A 19,458-nucleotide genomic window follows, 5' to 3' on the forward strand; every position below is an offset into this window, starting at 1 on the left:
GGCCTCCCAAAGTGCTGGGATTACAGGCTTGAGCCACCGCGCCCAGCCTGAGACGGAGTCTTGCTGTGTCGCCCAGGCTGGAGTGAGTGGCGCGATCTCGGCTCACTGCAAGCTCCGCCTCCCGGGTTCCCGCCATTCTCCTGCCTCAGCCTCTGAGTAGCTGGGACTACAGGCGCCCGCCACCTCGCCCGGCTAATTTTTTGTATTTTAGTAGAGACGGGGTTTCACCGTCTTAGCCAGGATGGTCTCGATCTCCTGACCTCGTGATCCGCCCGCCTCAGCCTCCCAAGTGCTGGGATTACAGGCGTGAGCCACCGTGCCCGGCTAGAGGTTTTCTTAAAAACAATAACAACAAAAACAGTTGTGGAAAGCATGTAGAGTGTGGGTTTTTTCAGTCTTCAGGTTGGCAGGACATCTGGGACCCAGGTTCCTTCCCTCACCTTGCTGGGCCTCTCCTAGTGCAGGCCAAAGCCAGGTAACTGCGCTGTCCGGGCTCCTGGCTGGCAATCGGGGAGAGAGTGCATGAAGCAGGCACACCCCCTGTTCAGGTCCTGAAGCTGTGGCTCGTTTCATACCATTTGTTGCCCATTTGAAAGACAGGCACACCACTGACTTCCAGGTGGAAGCTGCACGCCTGGGAGGGAGAAGGGGATGAAGGATCTTCGAGGCCACAGATAGACATCAGTTGTCAGGGCCTTGAGTCTGCTTTGTTGGCATGCAGCGTTTTATTGGATCAAGGTCCTGGAGAAAATCCCTGAGCAGGAGGAGATAAAACAGTTTGGTCCCCTTCATCCTACCCAGGGGCCTCTGGGGTACCTGAGCCAAAGTGCACAGTTCATTGGCTGTGTGGATGGAAGGGCTGTGGGACTTGAAAATGTGACTCCGGTCCTGGGCAGCTGACCAGGACAGCTGACCGACATGGTCCTCGTTAACCTGCTCTCCAGGGAGATGGGTTGCATCTGCCTTGGTTTTGACTGAGGACCTGAGGAGAGCTGTTAGCTGTCCCCGCTTTGGTTCAGAATGCCCTTTTGTTTGGACAGCTGAAGCCTACAATTCAGCCAAGGTTTGTCTGGGCTCAGAAAACAGGCAAGGATGGAGAGAAACTGCAAAACTGACCTGGACTATCAGTGGGCACCAGGTCCTGCTGGCCTGGGGTCTGGATGCAGGAGATCTGACCTTTTCAATGTGGGGTGGCCTTGCAGCAGCTCTTCACAGGCTGCTGCTGCTGTAGGCTCACCCAAGCAGCCAAGACAGTCAGGATCTATTCTAGTTTTGCGCAGAATTGGATATAGAAGAGGCATTAGCCAGGTCAGGAAAGAGGATGGATAAGGAGTTCCAGGCCAGGTGAGCATGAGGCAAGGTAAACTGGGATGTTAAGGAGGGGCCAGTTTGTGACCAGCCTGGGCAACACGGCAAAACCCCGTCTCTATAAAAAATAAAATTAGCCAGGTAGGTGGCATGTGCCTGTAGTCTCAGCTACCCAGGAGGCTTAGGTGGAAGGATCGCTTGAGCCCAGGAGGCGGATGTTGCAGTGAGCAGAGATTGTACCATTGCACTCTAGCCTGGATGACTGAGACCCTGTCTTTAAAAAAGGCGGGGAGAGGGGCCAGACCCCTGACCCATATGTGCTGCTTTTCTCTTTCAGGGAGGTTTGATAAAATATCAGTAGTTCAATTCTTTTTTTTTTCTCTCTCTCTCTCTGAGATGGAGTCTCACTCTGTTGCCCAGGCTGGAGTGCAATGGAGTGATCTCGGCTCACTGCGACCTCTGCTTCCTGGGTTCAAGTGATTCTTGTGCCTCAGCCTCCCGAGTAGCTGGGATTATAGGCACCCACCACCATGCCTGGCTAATTTTTGTATTTTTAGTAGAGACAGGGTTTCACCATATTGCTCAGGCTGGTCTCGAACTCCTGACCTCAGGTGGTCCGACTGCCTCAGCTTCCCAAAGTGCTGGGACTATAGGCATGAGCCACCGTGCCCAGCCCATAGTTCAGTTCTTCAGGTGGTTCTTGGTGCTGCATGTGAGATCTCTGCAAGAAGGACACATCTGAGCTGTGTGGTTTAGAAGGCCAGCATGGCCCAAGACCCTCAGAGTAGCACCAAGAACCACTTAAAATTCTTTCTCAGACGTGTCCTCCTTGCAGAGACCTCATGTGCCCCAGGTTTGCTGCAGCGTTAGAGGTCAGCCTCCCCTTGGAACAGGAGAGCAGGGGCCTTGGAGGTGGCGGTCATGGCCCCCCTAATGAATTGCTTGACTCAGAGAAGTGATAAATCGAACATTTCAACCACCTGTTAATTCACAAGGTACTTCTTTTCATTTCTTGTTGCTTGCACAAAACACTTGGAGTATGTCTTGTGGATGTCTGGCCCTAGGGAAGAGTGTTTGGCACATAGCAGGTACTTAAGTATTAGGAAAATGAGGATGGAGGGAAGGGAGGGAACATTATTAAGCAGCCAACTGTGAGACAGGCGTTGTGCTTGACTCTTTTTTTTTTCTTTTTTTTTGAGACAGTCTCGTTCTGTCACCCAGGCTGGAGTGCAGTGGCGTGATCTCAGATCACTGCAACCGCGCCTCCTGGGTTCAAGTGATTTTCATGCCTCAGCCTCCCCAGTAGCTGGAATTGCAGGCGCCTGCCCTTATGCCCTGCTAATTTTTAAATTTTTAGTGGAGACAGGGTTTCACCATGTTGGCCAGGCTGGTCTCGAACTCTTGACCTCCGTGATCCACCTGCCTCGGCCTCCCAAAGTGCCAGGATTATAAGTGTGAGCCACTGTGCCCGGCCGACACTTGGCATTCTCTAACCTACCTACTCCTTATAACAGCCCTGGGAAGTAGTTGACTGTGGCCATTTCTATTTGGTAGATGAGGAAAAATAAGGTTCAGAGATGGATTGTTCAAACTTACGTATCTAGTCAAGCTGCTGCTTCCTGAGCCTGTGTTTGCAACCCCTCCACCATGCAGCCTCTCCAGGTGGTAGAGATGAGGGGGCAGAGTGCACATCCTGTTCCCTAGATGGCCAAGTCTTAGTGCGAGTGTCTATGGGCTTGGTAACTTGTGTCAAGCACATACCCCATCTCTCTCTTTTTTTGAGACAGAGTCTCTCTCGGTCGCCCAGGCTGGAGTGCAGTGGTGCCATCTTGGCTCTCTGCAACCTCTGCCTCCTAGGTTCAAGCGATTCTCCTGCCTCAGCCTTTCGAGTAGCTGGGACTACAGGCACATGCCACCACACCCAGCAAATTTTTGTGTTTTTAGTAGAGACTGAGTTTCACCATGTTGGCCAGGATGGTCTCGAACTCCCAACCTCGTGATCTGCCTCCCTTGGCCTCCAAAGTGCTGGGATGACAGGCTCTCTCTCTTTCTTTTTTTTGAGACAGTCTTACTCTGTTGCCCATCTTGGAGTGCAGTGGCGTGATCATGGCTCACTGCAGCCTTGATCTCCTGGTTCAAGCAATTCTCCTGCCTCAGCCTTTCAAGTAGTTGGTACTAATGGTCATTCACCACCATACCTGACTAATTTTTTTATTATTATTATTTGTAGAGACAGGGTCTCCCTATGTTGCCCAGGCTCTGGTCTTCAACTCCTGGGCTCAAGCTATCCTCCTGTCTCAGCTTCCCATAGTGCTGGGATTACAGAGATGAACCACCTGGCCTACATACCCCATCTCTCCTTGATTCTTTTTTTTTTTTTTTGAGATGGAGTCTCCCTCTGTCTCCCAGGCTGGAGTGCAGTGAGGCGATCTTGGCTCACTGCAACCTCTGGCTCCCAGGTTCAAGCGATTCTTGTGCCTCAGCCACCCAAGTAGCTGGGATTATAGGCACACGCCACCATGCCCACCTAATTTTTGTATTTTTAATAGAGATGGGGTTTCACCATGTTGACCAGGCTGGTCTCAAACTCCTGACCCCAAGTGATCCTCCTGCCTTGGCCTCCCAAAGTGCTGAGATTACAGGCGTGAGCCACTGTGCCTGGCCTCTCCTTGATTCTTACAGTCACTTTGTTGGCTGTTTCTGACGCAGCAGCTACCTGCCTTATGGCCAAAGGATGACTTATTCCTTCCCAGGAGGGCAAAAATGTAGAATAGTGTCTGTCCATGCCTCTCCTCATGGGCCACCACCTCGGCCACCCTGGTTAATCAGTAACAACCAGGAGAGAAGCTGCTGGAACTGACCTCTGGGAACTCCCTGGATAGTTTGGTGCAGGAATGTAGTAGGCATACACATGGTAATGTGGATCTGGGCCCTCCTGATGTGAGTAGAGAGGTAAAAGGCCACCATCTCCCTGACCTCTGGGGAACTCGTCCACGAATAAGATGTTTCCAAGATGCTTCTGAAGGTTGCCTAAAAATAGCTGATTTCCACCCCCATAAATGCATCCATTCCAGAATACTCCTTCACCAGAACCAGAGAACTGATTTACAGAAGTGACATGAAGACATTCCATCCCAGAATTTTAGTAGCTCAAGTTAAGTTTCTAGCTATTAAACAAAACAAAACAAAAAACACCCACCCTGCTCACTTATAAGCAGCACTGAGTAATTTTAAGTAGTTTGAGAAAATGTATGTGGTTTGAGGGTCAGGGTTGTCCAGAGCCAGGACCAGTTATGTGGGAATTGTGATTGGCTGGATTTGAGGAGGAGAAACCCATGGCCCAATTCCAACCCACTGAAATCTAAGCAGATTCTAGGTGGTTTGGCGGACCTGGTAGGCGTTGGTTTATTTTATTCCCAAAAAAGGCCCTCGAGCAACTCGTGGGCCTCACGTGGAATCCTGCTGAAAGGCTTCCGTCTCATCTGGCCTTTTCCTCCTCTTAAGGTTCTGCTCCACGTTTTACCCTCGGCGTAACCATGAGGTCTGAAAAGCATATCATCTATGTGATGGTCAGATGTTGTTGACCCTGTGATGCTGTGTAACATTTCATTTTCGAGGCATGGGGAGTCTCCTATTTCATGTGGATGGGAACCTGGAGATCTTTGGGCAAGTCGCCATCTTTTTATTGTTCCAAGAGTTTGGTGAAGCGTTTGAACCTTCACCTGTCAAAATCAGTTTTGGAATGAGAACGGCTCTCTCTGTAGCTCCTTAGAATAGCAGACGGAAGGTATCATTTATCCCAATGAGACCATAAAGGGGGCTTTCCCATGTGAACACCCACCTTGAATTCGATTGGAAACAGAAGTTCTGGGCATTGTATTTTTTTGTAAATTTGGCTCAGATTTCAACTGGGTCATATTTCCCCCAAAATCTTTTCAAAAAAGACTTGTGTCTCATTCCTTTTGACTAGCATTTGTAAGCTGGGTAAAAATAGAGCAAGCTGATTTCATGTTGATGATTTCATGTTAGGTTTATGAATCAAATCTGCGAGTCTGCTTTTGAAAAGCATGTAACGTATAACTTGGGAAAGTTAGAGTTTTGCAGACTAATGCCGGTGGCTGGATGAGACTTCATAACTCCATCCAATCCCTCCTGGTGCAAGAGATCAATGCCTTGAGGGTGCCTGGCCACCACCATTACCCCGACAGTATACCCACTATTTATTTATTTATTTATTACCCTTTTGAAGTTTGCTCTTCTCCCTTTAACTTAAAGGAAATTGGCATGGGAACTTGTTTGATCTGGAATTTCTGATAATCAGTACGTAGTAACTCCATAATCAATCGCACTTCAAAACAACAACCAAATAACAGGATAGCTAATCCAAAAAATTCGGTCATGGTCAAGGACTTCCAGCTCAGGAAATGTCTGGTCCCGTGGGGTGAATTCCTTGGATAACCAAGTTCTGTGCAGGGCCCGGAGTTTTATGCAGACCATTCATTGCTCCTTGATTGACCACAGGACCTTAAAAGGAGGGCTGGCTTCATGACCACATGACCTGTGTGCTCAGAAGGGCCCTGTGCTTGGTTTTATTGCTCTGCTGTTGCTGTCTTGACGTTCTTAAATTTTTTTTTTTTTTTTTTTTGGCAGTAGGGAGTTGCAGTTTCAAACAACACTCATTTATTGTCTCACAGTTTCTGTGGGCCAGGAGTCCAGCCATGGCTTAAGACCAGGTCCTTTGCTCCAGGTCTCACAAGACTACAAGGAAGGTGCCATCTCGGTTGTGTTTTCATCTGAATGCCTAACTAAGGAAAAATCCACTTCATTCAGATTCATTCAGGTTCATTCAGGTTTTTAAAAGAGTCCATTTCCATGTGATTGTCTCACTGATGGTCCCAGCTTTTTACTAGCTGTTGCTTGGAGGCTAACCTCAGGTTTTAGAGGCTACACTCATATCTCTGCCACGGGGCCTTCTGCATAGGCAGTTAATGACACGGCTGCCTGTTTCCTCACAGCCAGCAAGAGAATCTGTCTCCTGTCTGCTAAAGTGGAGTTTCATGCATCATAATATGGTCATGGGAGTAATAGCCCGTCACCTCTGCCATTGTTGTATTGGTTAGAGTAGAGGCACAGGTTTTCCCCCACACTCAGGATGAACCCATGATATAAAGACTTTCAGTAAAGGAGACAACAAACAGAATATGGAATGATCAGAATTACTCTTATGACCCAGACCAAGAGCATCAGCATTACCTGTGAATTTATGGGAAATTCAAATTCTCCTGTTTCACCCCCGGCCTGTTAAATCAGAAACTTTAAAAGCGAGCCCAGCATTCTGTGGTTTAACAGGTCATTTAGGTGATTCTGACACCTGCTAAATTTTGAGAACCACTGGTCTAGAGGCAGGCAGGTCTTGCTCCCCTAGGAGTTAAGTTTGATGTATCTTCTGGTAATACTGAGAAATGAGCTGGGAAATGGTTCCGAAATCGGGTTATCCTTCCCAGGATCAACAAGAATCATAGTTGCAAAAGAGAGTGAAGAAGAGAAACTAAAAAAAGCAAGAGGCTGGGTGTGAAGCTAGATTCAAACCATTAAAGACAGCAACACATGGCAAAAGATGGGAATTTCAGGAAGTGGGTAGTGAAAGCAATTCTTGAGCTAAATTACAAGAAAACACAGTGAATTTGTATCTGTTTCCTGTATTTAGGGGCCTGGCTTAAACGTTAGTGATACATTTGGAGAGTAGAAAATGGATGTTGATGTGAAGTTCTTAAGTTTTGAGCAAGGAACTCTGTATTTTCATTTTTCTCTGAGCCCCATGAATTATGTAGACAGTCCTGCTTCGAAGTTATTATTTATACAGTTCATTATAGAGAAAGTCCTTGGGAACCTTAACTTTGAGTGAGGATTGCTTGAATTAGTTTTTCTTACCAGCCACTCCATGATACTCTTTGTTTTTTCCGGGTTAGATGATCAAGTTTTATTATGACTGAATCTGCAACTGCAAAATTAATTCTGATTAATTAATTAAATTCTGATGATTTCTCTCTGATGGTTTGGGTGTGGGCTCTTAAAGAGGGTCTTTTGTTGCAAGAGAATATAACAATAATCAGGTTAATTAAATAAAGCTGTCACCCTTTCAGTTTTGCGTGGCATGCCACGCACCCCTTATCAGTGTGTAAGTTGCTTTTCATGTGGTTGTGGTTGGGTTTCATTAAGTATAGTTTGGCATGTGTTCAACCAGCATTCAGGTGGCTCTTGGCGGGTGGCTGGGGAGACACGAAGATGCAGACAGCTCAGTCACTCCCCAGCAAGCGGTTTCAATTCTGGAGTGAGGTGGGAGCCCAAGGAACTCACACGTAAATGCTGGTGGGAGTGAAGTGCCACCAGCTGTAGAATCTGGTGTCAGAATTATGAGCCAGGAGTTGTCCCACAGGAGGATGGGTGAAGGTCTTCCCGTCAAAGGGATGGAGAACACACGAAGAGGTCCAGAGTCTTTGAGCCTGTAGTATGGTGGGTGGGAGTGGCAAGAGTGGAAAGCGGATCAGATGGGTGTTGTGTAGGTTCTGAGGTGTGCTGTATGTTTAAGAGTTGACTGTGTGTAGCAGGGACCCTGGTGAATTTGGAAGCACAGAGGTACCTGACGAGAAAGACGGTTCTGGGGTTATGTGAACAGTGATTTGCTTGAACCCGCGAGGCGGAGGTTGCAGTGAGCCCAGATCGTGCACATGTGCACACACGCATACACGCACACACACAATCTGGTACACTGTATACTACCAGGTTAGCAGGTTGTTACCTCTGGGAGGCAGTCACTCCTTTTTATCATCTATATTTGTGAAATGATTTCTTTCAGTTTTTGAGACAGCATCTCACTCTGTTGCCCAGGCTGGAGTGCAGTGGTGTGACCTCGGCTCTCTGCAACTTTGGCTTCCTGGGCTCAAGTGATCCTCCAACCTCAGTTTCCTGAGTAGCTGGGACTATAGGAGTGAGCTGCCATGCTTGGCTAATTTTTTTTTTTTTTTTGGTAGAGAGGGAGCTTTCCGTGTTGCCCAAGCTGGTCTTGAACTCCTGAGCTCACAGCAATCCTCCTGCCTTGGCCTCCCAAAATGCTGGGGTTACAGGAGTGAGCCACTGTACCTGGCCATTATTATGGAAAATTTTAAGCATACAGAAAAGTAGAGACAGTGGTATCTTACGTGCTCATGAACCCATGATCCAGTGACATCTGTTGACAGCATTTTGGATTCATATTTCATCTCTTCTTGTCCTCAAGTGTTTTGAAGCAAATTTCAGCATTACATCCTTTCACTCTTTTTTTTTTTTTTTTTGAGACGGAGTCTCGCTCTGTCCCCAGACTGGAGTGCAGTGGCCGGATCTCAGCTCACTGCAAGCTCCGCCTCCCGGGTTCACGCCATTCTCCTGCCTCAGCCTCCCGGAGTAGCTGGGAATACAGGTGCCCGCTACCTCGCCCGGCTAGTTTTGTATTTTTTAGTGGAGACGGGGTTACACCGTGTTAGCCAGGATGGTCTCGATCTCCTGACCTCGTGATCCGCCCGTCTCGGCCTCCCAAAGTGCTGGGATTACAGGCTTGAGCCACCGCGCCCGGCCACATCCTTTCACTCTCAGTGAAGTATCTCAGTATGGTTTTCTAATAGTTGAAGACTCCATTTACATTTATATAAGGAGCATAATTTACACTTGTGTAACCCAAAGGACTGACCAAGGCTGTGCTTCTCTCCGCAGATAGCAAAGCCATTGTGGATGGGAACCTGAAGCTCATCTTGGGTCTGGTGTGGACGCTGATCCTCCACTACTCCATCTCCATGCCCGTGTGGGAGGATGAAGGGGATGATGATGCCAAGAAGCAGACGCCAAAGCAGAGGCTGCTGGGGTGGATTCAGAACAAGATCCCCTACTTGCCCATCACCAACTTTAACCAGAACTGGCAAGATGGCAAAGCCCTGGGAGCCCTGGTAGACAGCTGTGCTCCAGGTAAGTGCCCAGGGCTGCCTAAACCATCTGTCCAGGATGGGGGCGTGTGGGTCCCAAACATTCTGGTTTTCAACAGAAATGCTATCGTTGCTTTTGATTGGTGTATTTCTCCAGGTCTTGGCCCATTATAAAACAGCTAAGGAAACTAAAACTGGCTCTGTTTACCCTTCCAAGGGCAGATCTTCTAGATATATCCATAGACATGTTTGAGCATCAAGTTGAGCCTTTTATCCAAATTCCAATGAAGGAGTTGGTGCTTAGAAGCAAGACTTGGGTTTAGCTTCCAGACTCCAAAATCCTGTGTCATCCCACATTGGTGCTCAGTTTCTTGTTGGATTTGGAGAAACATTTGGTCCTATTAGGTGGCTTGGCATGAAAATCTAAAAACTTCCATGGAGTGGAAAGTACCCATTTTTATTAACCACTGGTTTGACTATATATGGCATTCTCCACCCTTTTCTTTCTGTGTTACTGTGAAATAGCACTTGGTCAGGATCCAGCTGGAGCCTTTTCCACCCTTGATGGGCTGCTTATTTCTTAGTGGCTGAGTGTATATGAAGGTTGTAATTATTTCCACTAGAGGGTTTAGACTGATGGGTAGGAAGACCAGAGCCAGAGTTTACACACACCCCCTAAAGTTGATTTTAATAAAAAAAAAAGGTATTAATCATATTTTCCATTTACTGTGTATTCTGTATTTACTGGGCACATTAGTATTTAGTTAGTTAGTGGTTCTTGACATACTCAAAGCAGAGCTAGTGTAGTTGGGTAGGGGAGGGCTGAAGGCCTCATTCTTCCTTGAGAGCCTATAAGTTGGTGTCATCCAGGAAAAATTCAAAGTGCAGCATTAATTGATTTCCTAATATCCTCTTTTTAACTTCCATTTAAGGACACGTTTTAGGATACCTCTTTTCAATTTAAACCTGGGAGTTTTTACTCTAGTCCTTTACCTGTTGTGCTTATAAAGCCTTTTAAGATAATTCTAGGTTTGTGCCTTTGAGCAAGTGGATTTTTGAATTACACAAGATGCTACTCTAGACTTTTAGGTATATCCAGGAATAGAGTTAAAAAAAAAATCCCTCCTGCATAAAGGCACCAGGCTTTTTCCAAGCTTTGTTTATTTTTTAACACCACTCCTTCAAGGAATGGATAATCCCCATCTTCATGCAAGAACATAGCACCCGGAGGAGAAGTCTCAGTGATGGAGGATATTTTATACCCTGGCACTCTCATACCTGTGATACTTTTTGCCTATTAAATATATGATTCGCTCAGATTTTAAGAAAAAATCATTCTCTGAATTAAAAGAACAAATGGGGTTAGTTTAGGCACATGGTTTCCTTTAATCTCTTTGGTCAGCTAATGCTAAAAGCATCTTTTGTGTTCTGTTAACAGGTCTGTGCCCAGACTGGGAATCCTGGGACCCGCAGAAGCCTGTAGATAACGCACGAGAAGCCATGCAGCAGGCAGATGACTGGCTGGGTGTCCCACAGGTATGCACAAGTGTGCCAGGTCCTGTGAGGTTGCCCCCACCACTAACTTGTCCTGTGGATGCCTTCCTGGGTCAGGGAGGCAGCCCGACCTTCTTGGCATTGAGACTTAAAAGAGCATTGCTTGTGACGCGCTCTCATCTTCTTCAGTTTACCCATAATAGTAGGTTCTCATTGACTTAGGTGCTTATAGATCTTAGTGTGTTGGTTTAATGTAGATCATCCAGAAATTTTCATGTCACTCTTCTTTGTCACACAATGGCAAATTTCCTAGTATTTCTTCTCTAAATATTTTGAAGGCTACCTTTAAACCCCAGACTACAAATATGAACCCTAACTATTAGGTTGAGCCATAAGAAATTGATAATGTTTGACCATTTTTCAATCTACATTTTAAAAGGTAATTTTAATCCAGTAGCTTAGGAAAAGTCACAGGACTTAAAACTTTTGGTTGTTTTTTTTTTTTTTGAGATGGAGTCTCGCTCTGTCGCCCAGGCTAGAGTGCAGTGGTATGATCTCGGCTCACTGCAACCTCCACCTCCCGGGTTCAAGCAATTCTCCTGCCTCAGCCTCCTGAGTAGCTGGGATTACAGGTGCACGCCACTGCGCCTGGCTAATTTTTGTATTTTTAGTAGAGACAGATTTTACCATGTTGGTCAGGCTGGTCTCAAACTCCTGACATCATGATCTGCCCACCTCGGTCTCTCAAAATGCTGGGATTATAGGCGTGAGTCACTGCGCCCAGCCGACTTAAAACTTTTAAAAACATGTAAGCCAGGATAATCCACCATTAATGGAAATTCTGGAATAATCTCTATCACCCATAATCCTATCATAGGAATATAACAAGAGGACTCAGAAATCAAGTAAGTCTTGGATACCATCTACAGTAGTCACATTGCCTAGTTGAAGTCTGATCTTCCTAGCTGGGAGGAAAACCAGTGTTTTCTTTCCAGAAACTCCCTCTAACAGTTAGGCACCATGAGTCCCATGTCCAAAGGCCAGCCAGGGAAGATTGCAGGTAGCCAGGGCCATGGGACTGATGGCCTCGCTATAGGCTGCATTGAGGTCTGAGTTCAGTGTATTTTTTAACAGGGTCCCTTGGAAGGTAGAACAACATGCCTGTTTCTTTGGTTTGGTTTTGGAGTCATGTCTCTCCTACATGGCCCATTTGTTTCTTGGCTCATCCACTCAGGAAGTGGTGTGGTGTGTTTTTCATCTCCGCTTAAACCTAAACTGTCTCCTTTTTACGTTCATGTGATGTTGGCATGGGTGAAGTTGTTGAAGGAGCTGCCGGGAAGAAATGCCAAATCGACACACATCCTACTTTTTATGGAATGTGTTGAAGGCGACTGTTCAAACCCAAGTAGCTCTTTTGTTCCTGCAGGCTAATGGTCAGAATGTTTTCTGGTGCTTTTTATCACATGGGGAGGGAAGTTGGACACATCTGTTGTTCGTTGCACATGGTAAACCTGGTTCATGAGACACAGCCTCTGTTCATCCGAGGAAGTGTGATTTACCTCCTTAGCACCATTGCTGGAGGCAGGGAGGACTCTGCATGCTCTTTAGGGCTGGGTCAGGTGATGGTACTGAAATTGAGGTGGTGGCACCTTCAGGGAGGTCACCTGTCCAGGATGGGTCTAGTCTTGCTCCTAAACTGAATGTCAAGAGAAATTCACCCACTCCCTATTTATTTATTTATTTATTTATTTATTTATTTATTTATTTATTTGAGACAGAGTGTTGCTCCGCCACACAGGCTGGAGTGCTGTGGCATGATCTCAGCTCACTGCAATTCGCCTCTCCTAGGTACAAGCGATTCTCCTGCCTCAGCCTCCTGAGTAGCTGGGACCACAGGTGTGTGCCACCGTACCCAGCTAATTTTGTATTTTTAGTAGAAATGGGGTTTCACCATGTTGGCCAGGGTTGTCTTGAACTCGTGACCTCATGATCTGCCCACCTCGGCCTCCCAAAGTACTGGGATTACATGCATGAGCCACTGCACCCAGACTTTTTTTTTTTTTAAGAGACGGCGTCTTACTCCTCTGTCACCCAGGCTGGAGGGCAGTGGTATGATCTTGGCTCACTGAAACCTCTACCTCCTGGGTTCAAGCCATCCTCCTGCCTCAGCCTCTCTAGTAGCTGGGATTACAGGTGTCTGCCACCACACCGGTCTAATTTTTGTAGTTTTAGTGGAGATTGGGTTTCACCATGTTGGCCAGGCTGGTCTCAAACTCCTGACCTCAAGTGATTCTCTTGTCTCGGCCTCCTAAAGCAATGGGATTACAGTCATGAGCCACCACCCCTGGCTTCCCTATTTTTTTAATGGCTCCTAGTATATTGAGATCACATATCTAATATTTATATGTTGTTTCTTTTTTATTTACCTTTTTTAATTAGTAGAGTTAATACAGATACAGACCATGAATATATGAGGAAAGGAAAAAGCTGGTTAACCTGTGCACTTTTTTGTAACATGCTCTCATCCTGTGTGTGCTTCTTTCTTCATTTTCCTGACTTGCTATAGTTTATCCTTTTATCATTTTTGAAAGCTTTGACCAGAGGAGTAAATGGACTTTTGGGGAATGGGGAAGACAATGAACTTTTGGAAGTTACATGCAGAATTTTTTGGAGAGGGGCCCCTAGCTTTCAAAGGGGTCTGCAATTTCTCAAAAATGGTTAAAAACACTGATGTTGGTCTGTTGGTTTAATGTAATTTCACTTAATTGAGAAGCTGACTCAGTTTCCTAATATTTGTAGTGCTTGATTTAAGAGGCATTTGCAAACACTTCAATAGTTGCTAAGTGATGTGTCCTGGGTGTTCATCCACTATGTCATTATCCTAGGTCATCACTCCTGAAGAAATCATTCACCCGGATGTGGACGAGCACTCGGTTATGACTTACCTGTCCCAGTTCCCCAAAGCCAAGCTCAAGCCAGGGGCTCCTCTCAAACCCAAACTCAACCCGAAGAAAGCCAGGGCCTATGGCAGAGGTGAGTGTTGGTCCTCTGATGTTGTGTTGGAGACGTGTCCTCTGGTGTTGGAGATGATTTCATGGCTTCAAGAGTGATGTTCTCGGAAACAAAAATATATGGGTGTAATCCTCAAAGATACCCCAAGCCTTCTTTATAACACATTTTATGACTATTTTATTCTGCCTTGTTTTTCTAAGGCTTTAAGAAATCCTTCTGCTTAGATGGAAAGGGCAAGTTTGCGGCTTGGTGATTTTAGTGCAGTAGCCCGTTGCTCCCATTTTTCAGAAGAGGAATCACGGGGTAGGGAGTCAGGGTTGTTTGGTCTTGCCCCAGATCACTATAGTCAGTGATGGGGGTGAGCCATCTGGCTGCTGATTCATTTCTCCTTCTGTGACGCTAAGACTGCCTCAGATTTCCAGCCGGAGTGGGAGCTATTGTTAACCCCTGGCAGATACTTCCTTGCTAAGACATCCTGTTTATGACTGTGAGGCAGCTGCAAGAACACCATTCTGCTCAGAACATTATAGTGGGTAGAAGCCATTTCAAGGCGTTTGGCGTTGTGACTGGCACCTGACTTCAAGCACACTAGCTTTGTGAAGAGAACAGTTACATGGCTGCAAAGTGTGGTTTCTGGTAAACATCAACACGGCCAGATACAACTTAACGCCTTTTCTATGGGGGAGGGGAAGGAGTGCATTTTATTTCTCATTTTTCATAATTAAGAAAATATCGGCTGGGTGCGGTGGTTCATGCCTATAATCCCAGCACTTTGGGAGGCCGAGGCAGGCGGATCACCTGAGGTCAGGAGTTGGAGACCAGCCTGGCCAACATGGTGAAACCCCATCTCTATGAAAATACAAAATTAGCCGGGCGTGGTGGCGGGCACCTGTAATCCCAGCTACTCAGGAGGCTGAGGCAGGAGAATTGCTTGAACCCGGGAGGCAGAGGTTGCAGTGAGCTGAGATCATGCCACTGCACTCCAGCCTGGGTGACAGAGTGTGTGAGCCTCCATCTCAAAAAAAAAAAAAAAGAAAAAAAGAAAGAAAATGTTATCCCAGTGGGATAACAGTTATATACACAATATTCTGCATATCTTCTCCCAGAATTGACAGTTGTTACCATTCTAGCTTAATGGTTTTCTCTTGCCCTTTGTGTGTATTTGCATATGTGTTTGTGTGTATGATTGCTGAATTATTTGAAAATAAGTTGCAAGCATGATGACAGTTCTGTCCTCAGTACATCACTAAGCTTCTCCTAAGAATAGGATATCCTCTTGCATAACCATAGTACTCGTTGGCCGTATGTAAGAAAATTAACAATAGTTTCATATAGTCTAATATTGTTTGTGTTCGAATTTCCCTATTGTCCTAAGATTGTCTTTTATAGTTGTTGTTTTACAAACTAAGGTCTGATTAAGGTTCACTTACTACATTTGTTATTTCTCTTTAGACTCTTTTCATGCTAAATAATTTTCCCACACTTTTTTTTTTTTTTTTTTTTTTTTTTTTTTTAATGTCACGTGAACAGTTAAGGGCGTGTGTCTTGTAGGATGTTCCTTCCCTACATATGTTCCCTTTGAATAAAGCATTTTCCTGCTTGGTATCAGCTTAGTGGTTTTTGTTTGTTTGTTTGTTTGTTTGTTTTTGAGACAGAGTCTCGCTCTGTTGCCCAGGCTGGAGTGCAGTGGCACATTCTCAGCTCACTGCAACCTCTGCCTCCTGGGTTCAAGCAATTCTCCTGCCTCAGCCTCCCGAGTTGCTGGGATTACAGGCGTCCACCACTATGCCTGGCTAATTTATGTATTTTTAGTAGAGATGGGGTTTCACCATGTTGGCCAGGCTGGTCTCCAACTCCTGGCCTCAGGTGATCTGCCCGACTCGGCCTCCCAATCAGCTTATTCTTAAGATGACACATGGCTAGAGCAGTGGTGCTGACCACGTGCTGTTCTCACCTCTGTGGCCGGGTCTTCTTATCTGACTTTTTCGGCATGATATAGACCAGCAGATAGTTCTGGAAGGAACCCCTTACCATTTGAGGTTCTGTTTGCAGTGAGGTGTGAGGTCTGTGACATCACTTGTGTTATGTAGGGACTAGGGACTTCAAAGCCCTCCTCCCATTCACAGTCACTTGAAGGTTGGCATGTCCTCACTTGCTTTAAAAGTGCTTTCTTTGGCCTGGTTTGGTGGCTCATGCCTGTAATCCCAGCACTTTGGGAGGCTGAGGCGGGCAGATCACGAGGTCAGAAGATCGAGACCATCCTGGCTAACAAGGTGAAACTCCATCTCTACTAAAAATACAAAAATTAGCTGGGCGTGGTGGTACAAGCTTATAGTCCCAGCTACTCAGGAGGCTGAGGCAGGAGAATTGCTTGAACCCGGGAGGCGGAGGTTGTAGTGAGCCAAGATCGCGCCACTGCACTCCAGCCTGGGCGACAGAGTGAGACTCCATCTCAAAAAAAAAAGGGGGGACTTTCTTTAAGGTATACCACAGGTGGTGGCTGGAATGAGGAATCTCTGACTGTAAAGATTATGCTTCCTTAATGGCAAAACAGTTGCAAACAACCAAATAAATCCTTTGTCAACCAGATTGGTCAAATGGACTGAATCGAACCAAGGCATGATGTATGTTTGTAATAACCTTATCAGTGGCTGTCCGGCTTCCCTGTTGTTAATGCGAGACAGTTTCCTTTCACAGTGCTATGTTCTAGAAAATGATCACTTGTTATGGTTCAGGAATGTGGCTGGTCATTGCCATTTCCTTCATCTGCCTCTTAGCAAGTGTGGTGCACTTGTGGAGGAAACACACCCTTTTTAAAAAACAATTTTTTTTTATATGTGTGCATTTTGCATTTTTTTAAATTGTGGGAAAATGGCCATAACATAAAATTCACTATCCATTTTTAAGTGTGGCATTAAGTGCAAACACCACTGCTATCCATCTCCAGAACTTTTTCAGCTTCCCAAACTGAAACTCCATACTCATTAAACAATAACGCCCCATTCTCCCCTCCCCTCTGCTCTGGTAACCTTTATTCTACTCCCTGTCTGTGAATTTGCTTATTCTAGGTACGTCCTAGAAGTGGAATCATATGCTGTCTGTTAGGTACCTCCTAGAAGTACAGTCACATGCTGTCTTTTTTTCTCTGGCTTACTTCACTCGTCATATGTTTTCAGGATTCATCCATGTTGTAGCATGTATCAGAATTTCATTCCTTTTTAAGGCTGAATAATATTCCTTTGTATGTCTGTATTTTGCTTATCCATTCATCTGCTGATAGACATTTAGGTTGCTACAATCTTTTGGCTATTGTGAATAATTCTGCTATGAAAATATGGGTGTACAAGTGCTGTTTGAGACCCTGCTTTCAATTATTTTAGGGATATACCCAGAAGTGGAATTGGTGGATCATATGGTAATCCTATATTCAGCTTATTTTTCAGGAGGAAGTGGCCTCACTCTGCTTTTTAAAGTAGGAAGAAAAAATGGTCATATTAGGTGACAGGGTCACAAGGCCACATGGGTGGGGCTGTGAGATATTGTTCTTGTCATGTGGTGAGATGAAAGCCAGGGTCAGTTTTGGTCTCCTCTGTGTGACCACATTGCTTCATTTTTGCCACCTGAGCCCAGGAAGAGAGACAGTTTCATCTTCTCGTTTCTAAAAGATTTGAAAGTGTTGTTTTATTTTTTATTTCCTAGTTGTTTAATAGATGCCAGTTGCCAGCCAGTTAGCATTTGTCGATCTATTCACTGAGCCCTACCTTGGATCTATTCACTGAGCCCTACCTTGCTTAGTTCCAGTGGGATGAAAGGAGAGAGAGCTGGGGTGAGGTGGGCCTCCAGCCACAGATCTATGTGGTGGGCTTCCTTTCAGGGTTAACTATGTGAAAAGCATTCGTCCATAAGCTAATCAGAAATCTTTGTAAAAATCTAGTTCTCTATGAAGCATTTACTGTAGAGCAATCCTTTAAGCATCCTTCTATCTGAGTAATCAGAGGGGGGCCAGTTGTCTTCTTTCATGGTAAGCAAAGCTCCACAGGAGTTTACAGAGTAGCGGTGTGGTTCAGCCTCCTAACCAACCATGGTTAGCCACAGGTGACCAACCCAAGCCCAGACCTTTGACAAGCTGCAGAGTAAGTTGTTTCTTAGGCTGCTGGAGTCAGCCAAAGTGGGACTTTTAGTATTTTAGGTGCATGTTTATTTACTTACTTTTGCTGTTGTCATTTTGAGATAGAGTCTCACTCTCTCTCTCTCAGTGTAGAGTGTTGTGATGCCATCATGGCTAACTGCAGCCTTGACCTTGTGGACTCAAGTGATTCTCCCACCTCAGCTTCCCTAGTAGCTAGGACCACAGGTGTGCACCACCATGCCCAGCTTATTTTTTTAATATTTTATTTTGAGACCAGCCTGGCCATGTTGCCCAGGCTGGTCTCAAAATCCTGAGCTCAAGCAGTCCCCCTGCCTTGGCCCCCCAAAGTGGTAAGATTACAGGCATGAGCCACCATGCTTGGCCATTAGGTGTATGTTTAAATCCATTTGTTTATATCAGTTACATAACCTGACTGTTATGTAAATCTTAAGCAAAAGAAAAATATATGAAATAAAATTTGAAACTCACCTCCCAACTGCCAGTCTCATTTCTGCCTTCAAAGTTTGAGGTATTTATTTCCAGCCTTTTTTCTATGCTGAGTTAAACTGTGTATCTTTTTTGCTTTGCATTTCTTCCTGAGCAGTGTGGGAAGGCTACCTTTTAGACTTTATTTGTAATTCTTTATAATTTTGCCTTACTTTCTTTTAGGCAGAAAGATTATCTTATTATGTAACAGTCTACGGCCATTTTTTCTTAAACTAAATTATTGGGAAATGAATAGAAATCCAGAGTGTAGTAACAAATGACCTAGTATCTTTAACAGATTTGTAGCAAGGAAAAGGAAGTGATGGAGAGACAGCCAGAGGTTAAATGAGACTTAAGAGACTTAGCAACCATTTGTAATATGTGACCTTATTTGGATGCTATTCCAACTGATGGTTTAAAAAATTCATGATAGCCAGGTGCTGTGGCTCACCCCTGTAATCCCAGCACTTTGGGAGGCCAAGATGGGTGGATCATGAGGTCAGGAGGTCGAGATCATCCTGGCCAATGTGGTGAAACCTCGTCTCTACCAAAAGTACAAAAATTAGCTGGGCGTGGCAGTGCATGCATGTAATCCCAGCTACTTGGGAGGCTGAGGCAGGAAAATCGCTTGAACCCGGGAAGTGGAAGTTGCAGTGAGCCGAGATCGCGCCACTGTACTCCAGCCTGGCGTTGGAGCTAGACTCCATCTCAAAAAAAAAAAAAAAAAAAACATGATAAAGCAGCAGTTCAAGGTGCTGTAAGAAATTAATGATATTTATAAGATAATTGAAAATTTGAACACTGAATATTTGACATTAAGGAATTATGTTTTTTAATGTGGTATTGGTATTGTGGGTACTTTGCGAGTATCTTTTAAGGATACATAGTGATTGTTTATGGATAAAAAATCTGGGGTCTAGGATTTGTGTCAAAATAATACAGGAAGAGGGAGGAGGCAGGAGTGAAGGTGAAACAAGACCAGCTGTGAGTTGATAGTTGTTGAAGCTGGGTACAGGAGGTCCACTGTGCAGTGCTCTCTACATCTGTGTTTGGAATTCCTTTTTTTTTTTTTTTTTT

The 19,458-nt window shown here is 45.3% G+C and overlaps 1 protein-coding gene across 4 annotated transcripts in view; it reads left to right on the forward strand.

Annotated features, from left to right (window-relative positions):
* FLNB (filamin B) overlaps positions 1-19,458 on the forward strand; it is a 171,528-nt gene that overhangs the window by 65,139 nt on the left and 86,931 nt on the right. For all 4 annotated transcript variants that reach the window (XR_001889617.1, XM_017894155.1, XM_017894156.1 and 1 more), the window contains exons 2-4: positions 9,055-9,303; positions 10,699-10,796; positions 13,640-13,787. Coding sequence is in view for 3 of the 4 variants with exons in the window: in XM_017894155.1 (XP_017749644.1) it covers positions 9,055-9,303; positions 10,699-10,796; positions 13,640-13,787 (495 nt within the window). In the remaining variant the exon portion in view is untranslated. The remainder of the gene's footprint in view (positions 1-9,054; positions 9,304-10,698; positions 10,797-13,639; positions 13,788-19,458) is intronic.

Source organism: Rhinopithecus bieti, unplaced genomic scaffold, assembly GCF_001698545.2.
Source record: "Rhinopithecus bieti isolate Rb0 unplaced genomic scaffold, ASM169854v2 scaffold_21649, whole genome shotgun sequence".
NCBI classification, from domain to species: domain Eukaryota; kingdom Metazoa; phylum Chordata; class Mammalia; order Primates; family Cercopithecidae; genus Rhinopithecus; species Rhinopithecus bieti.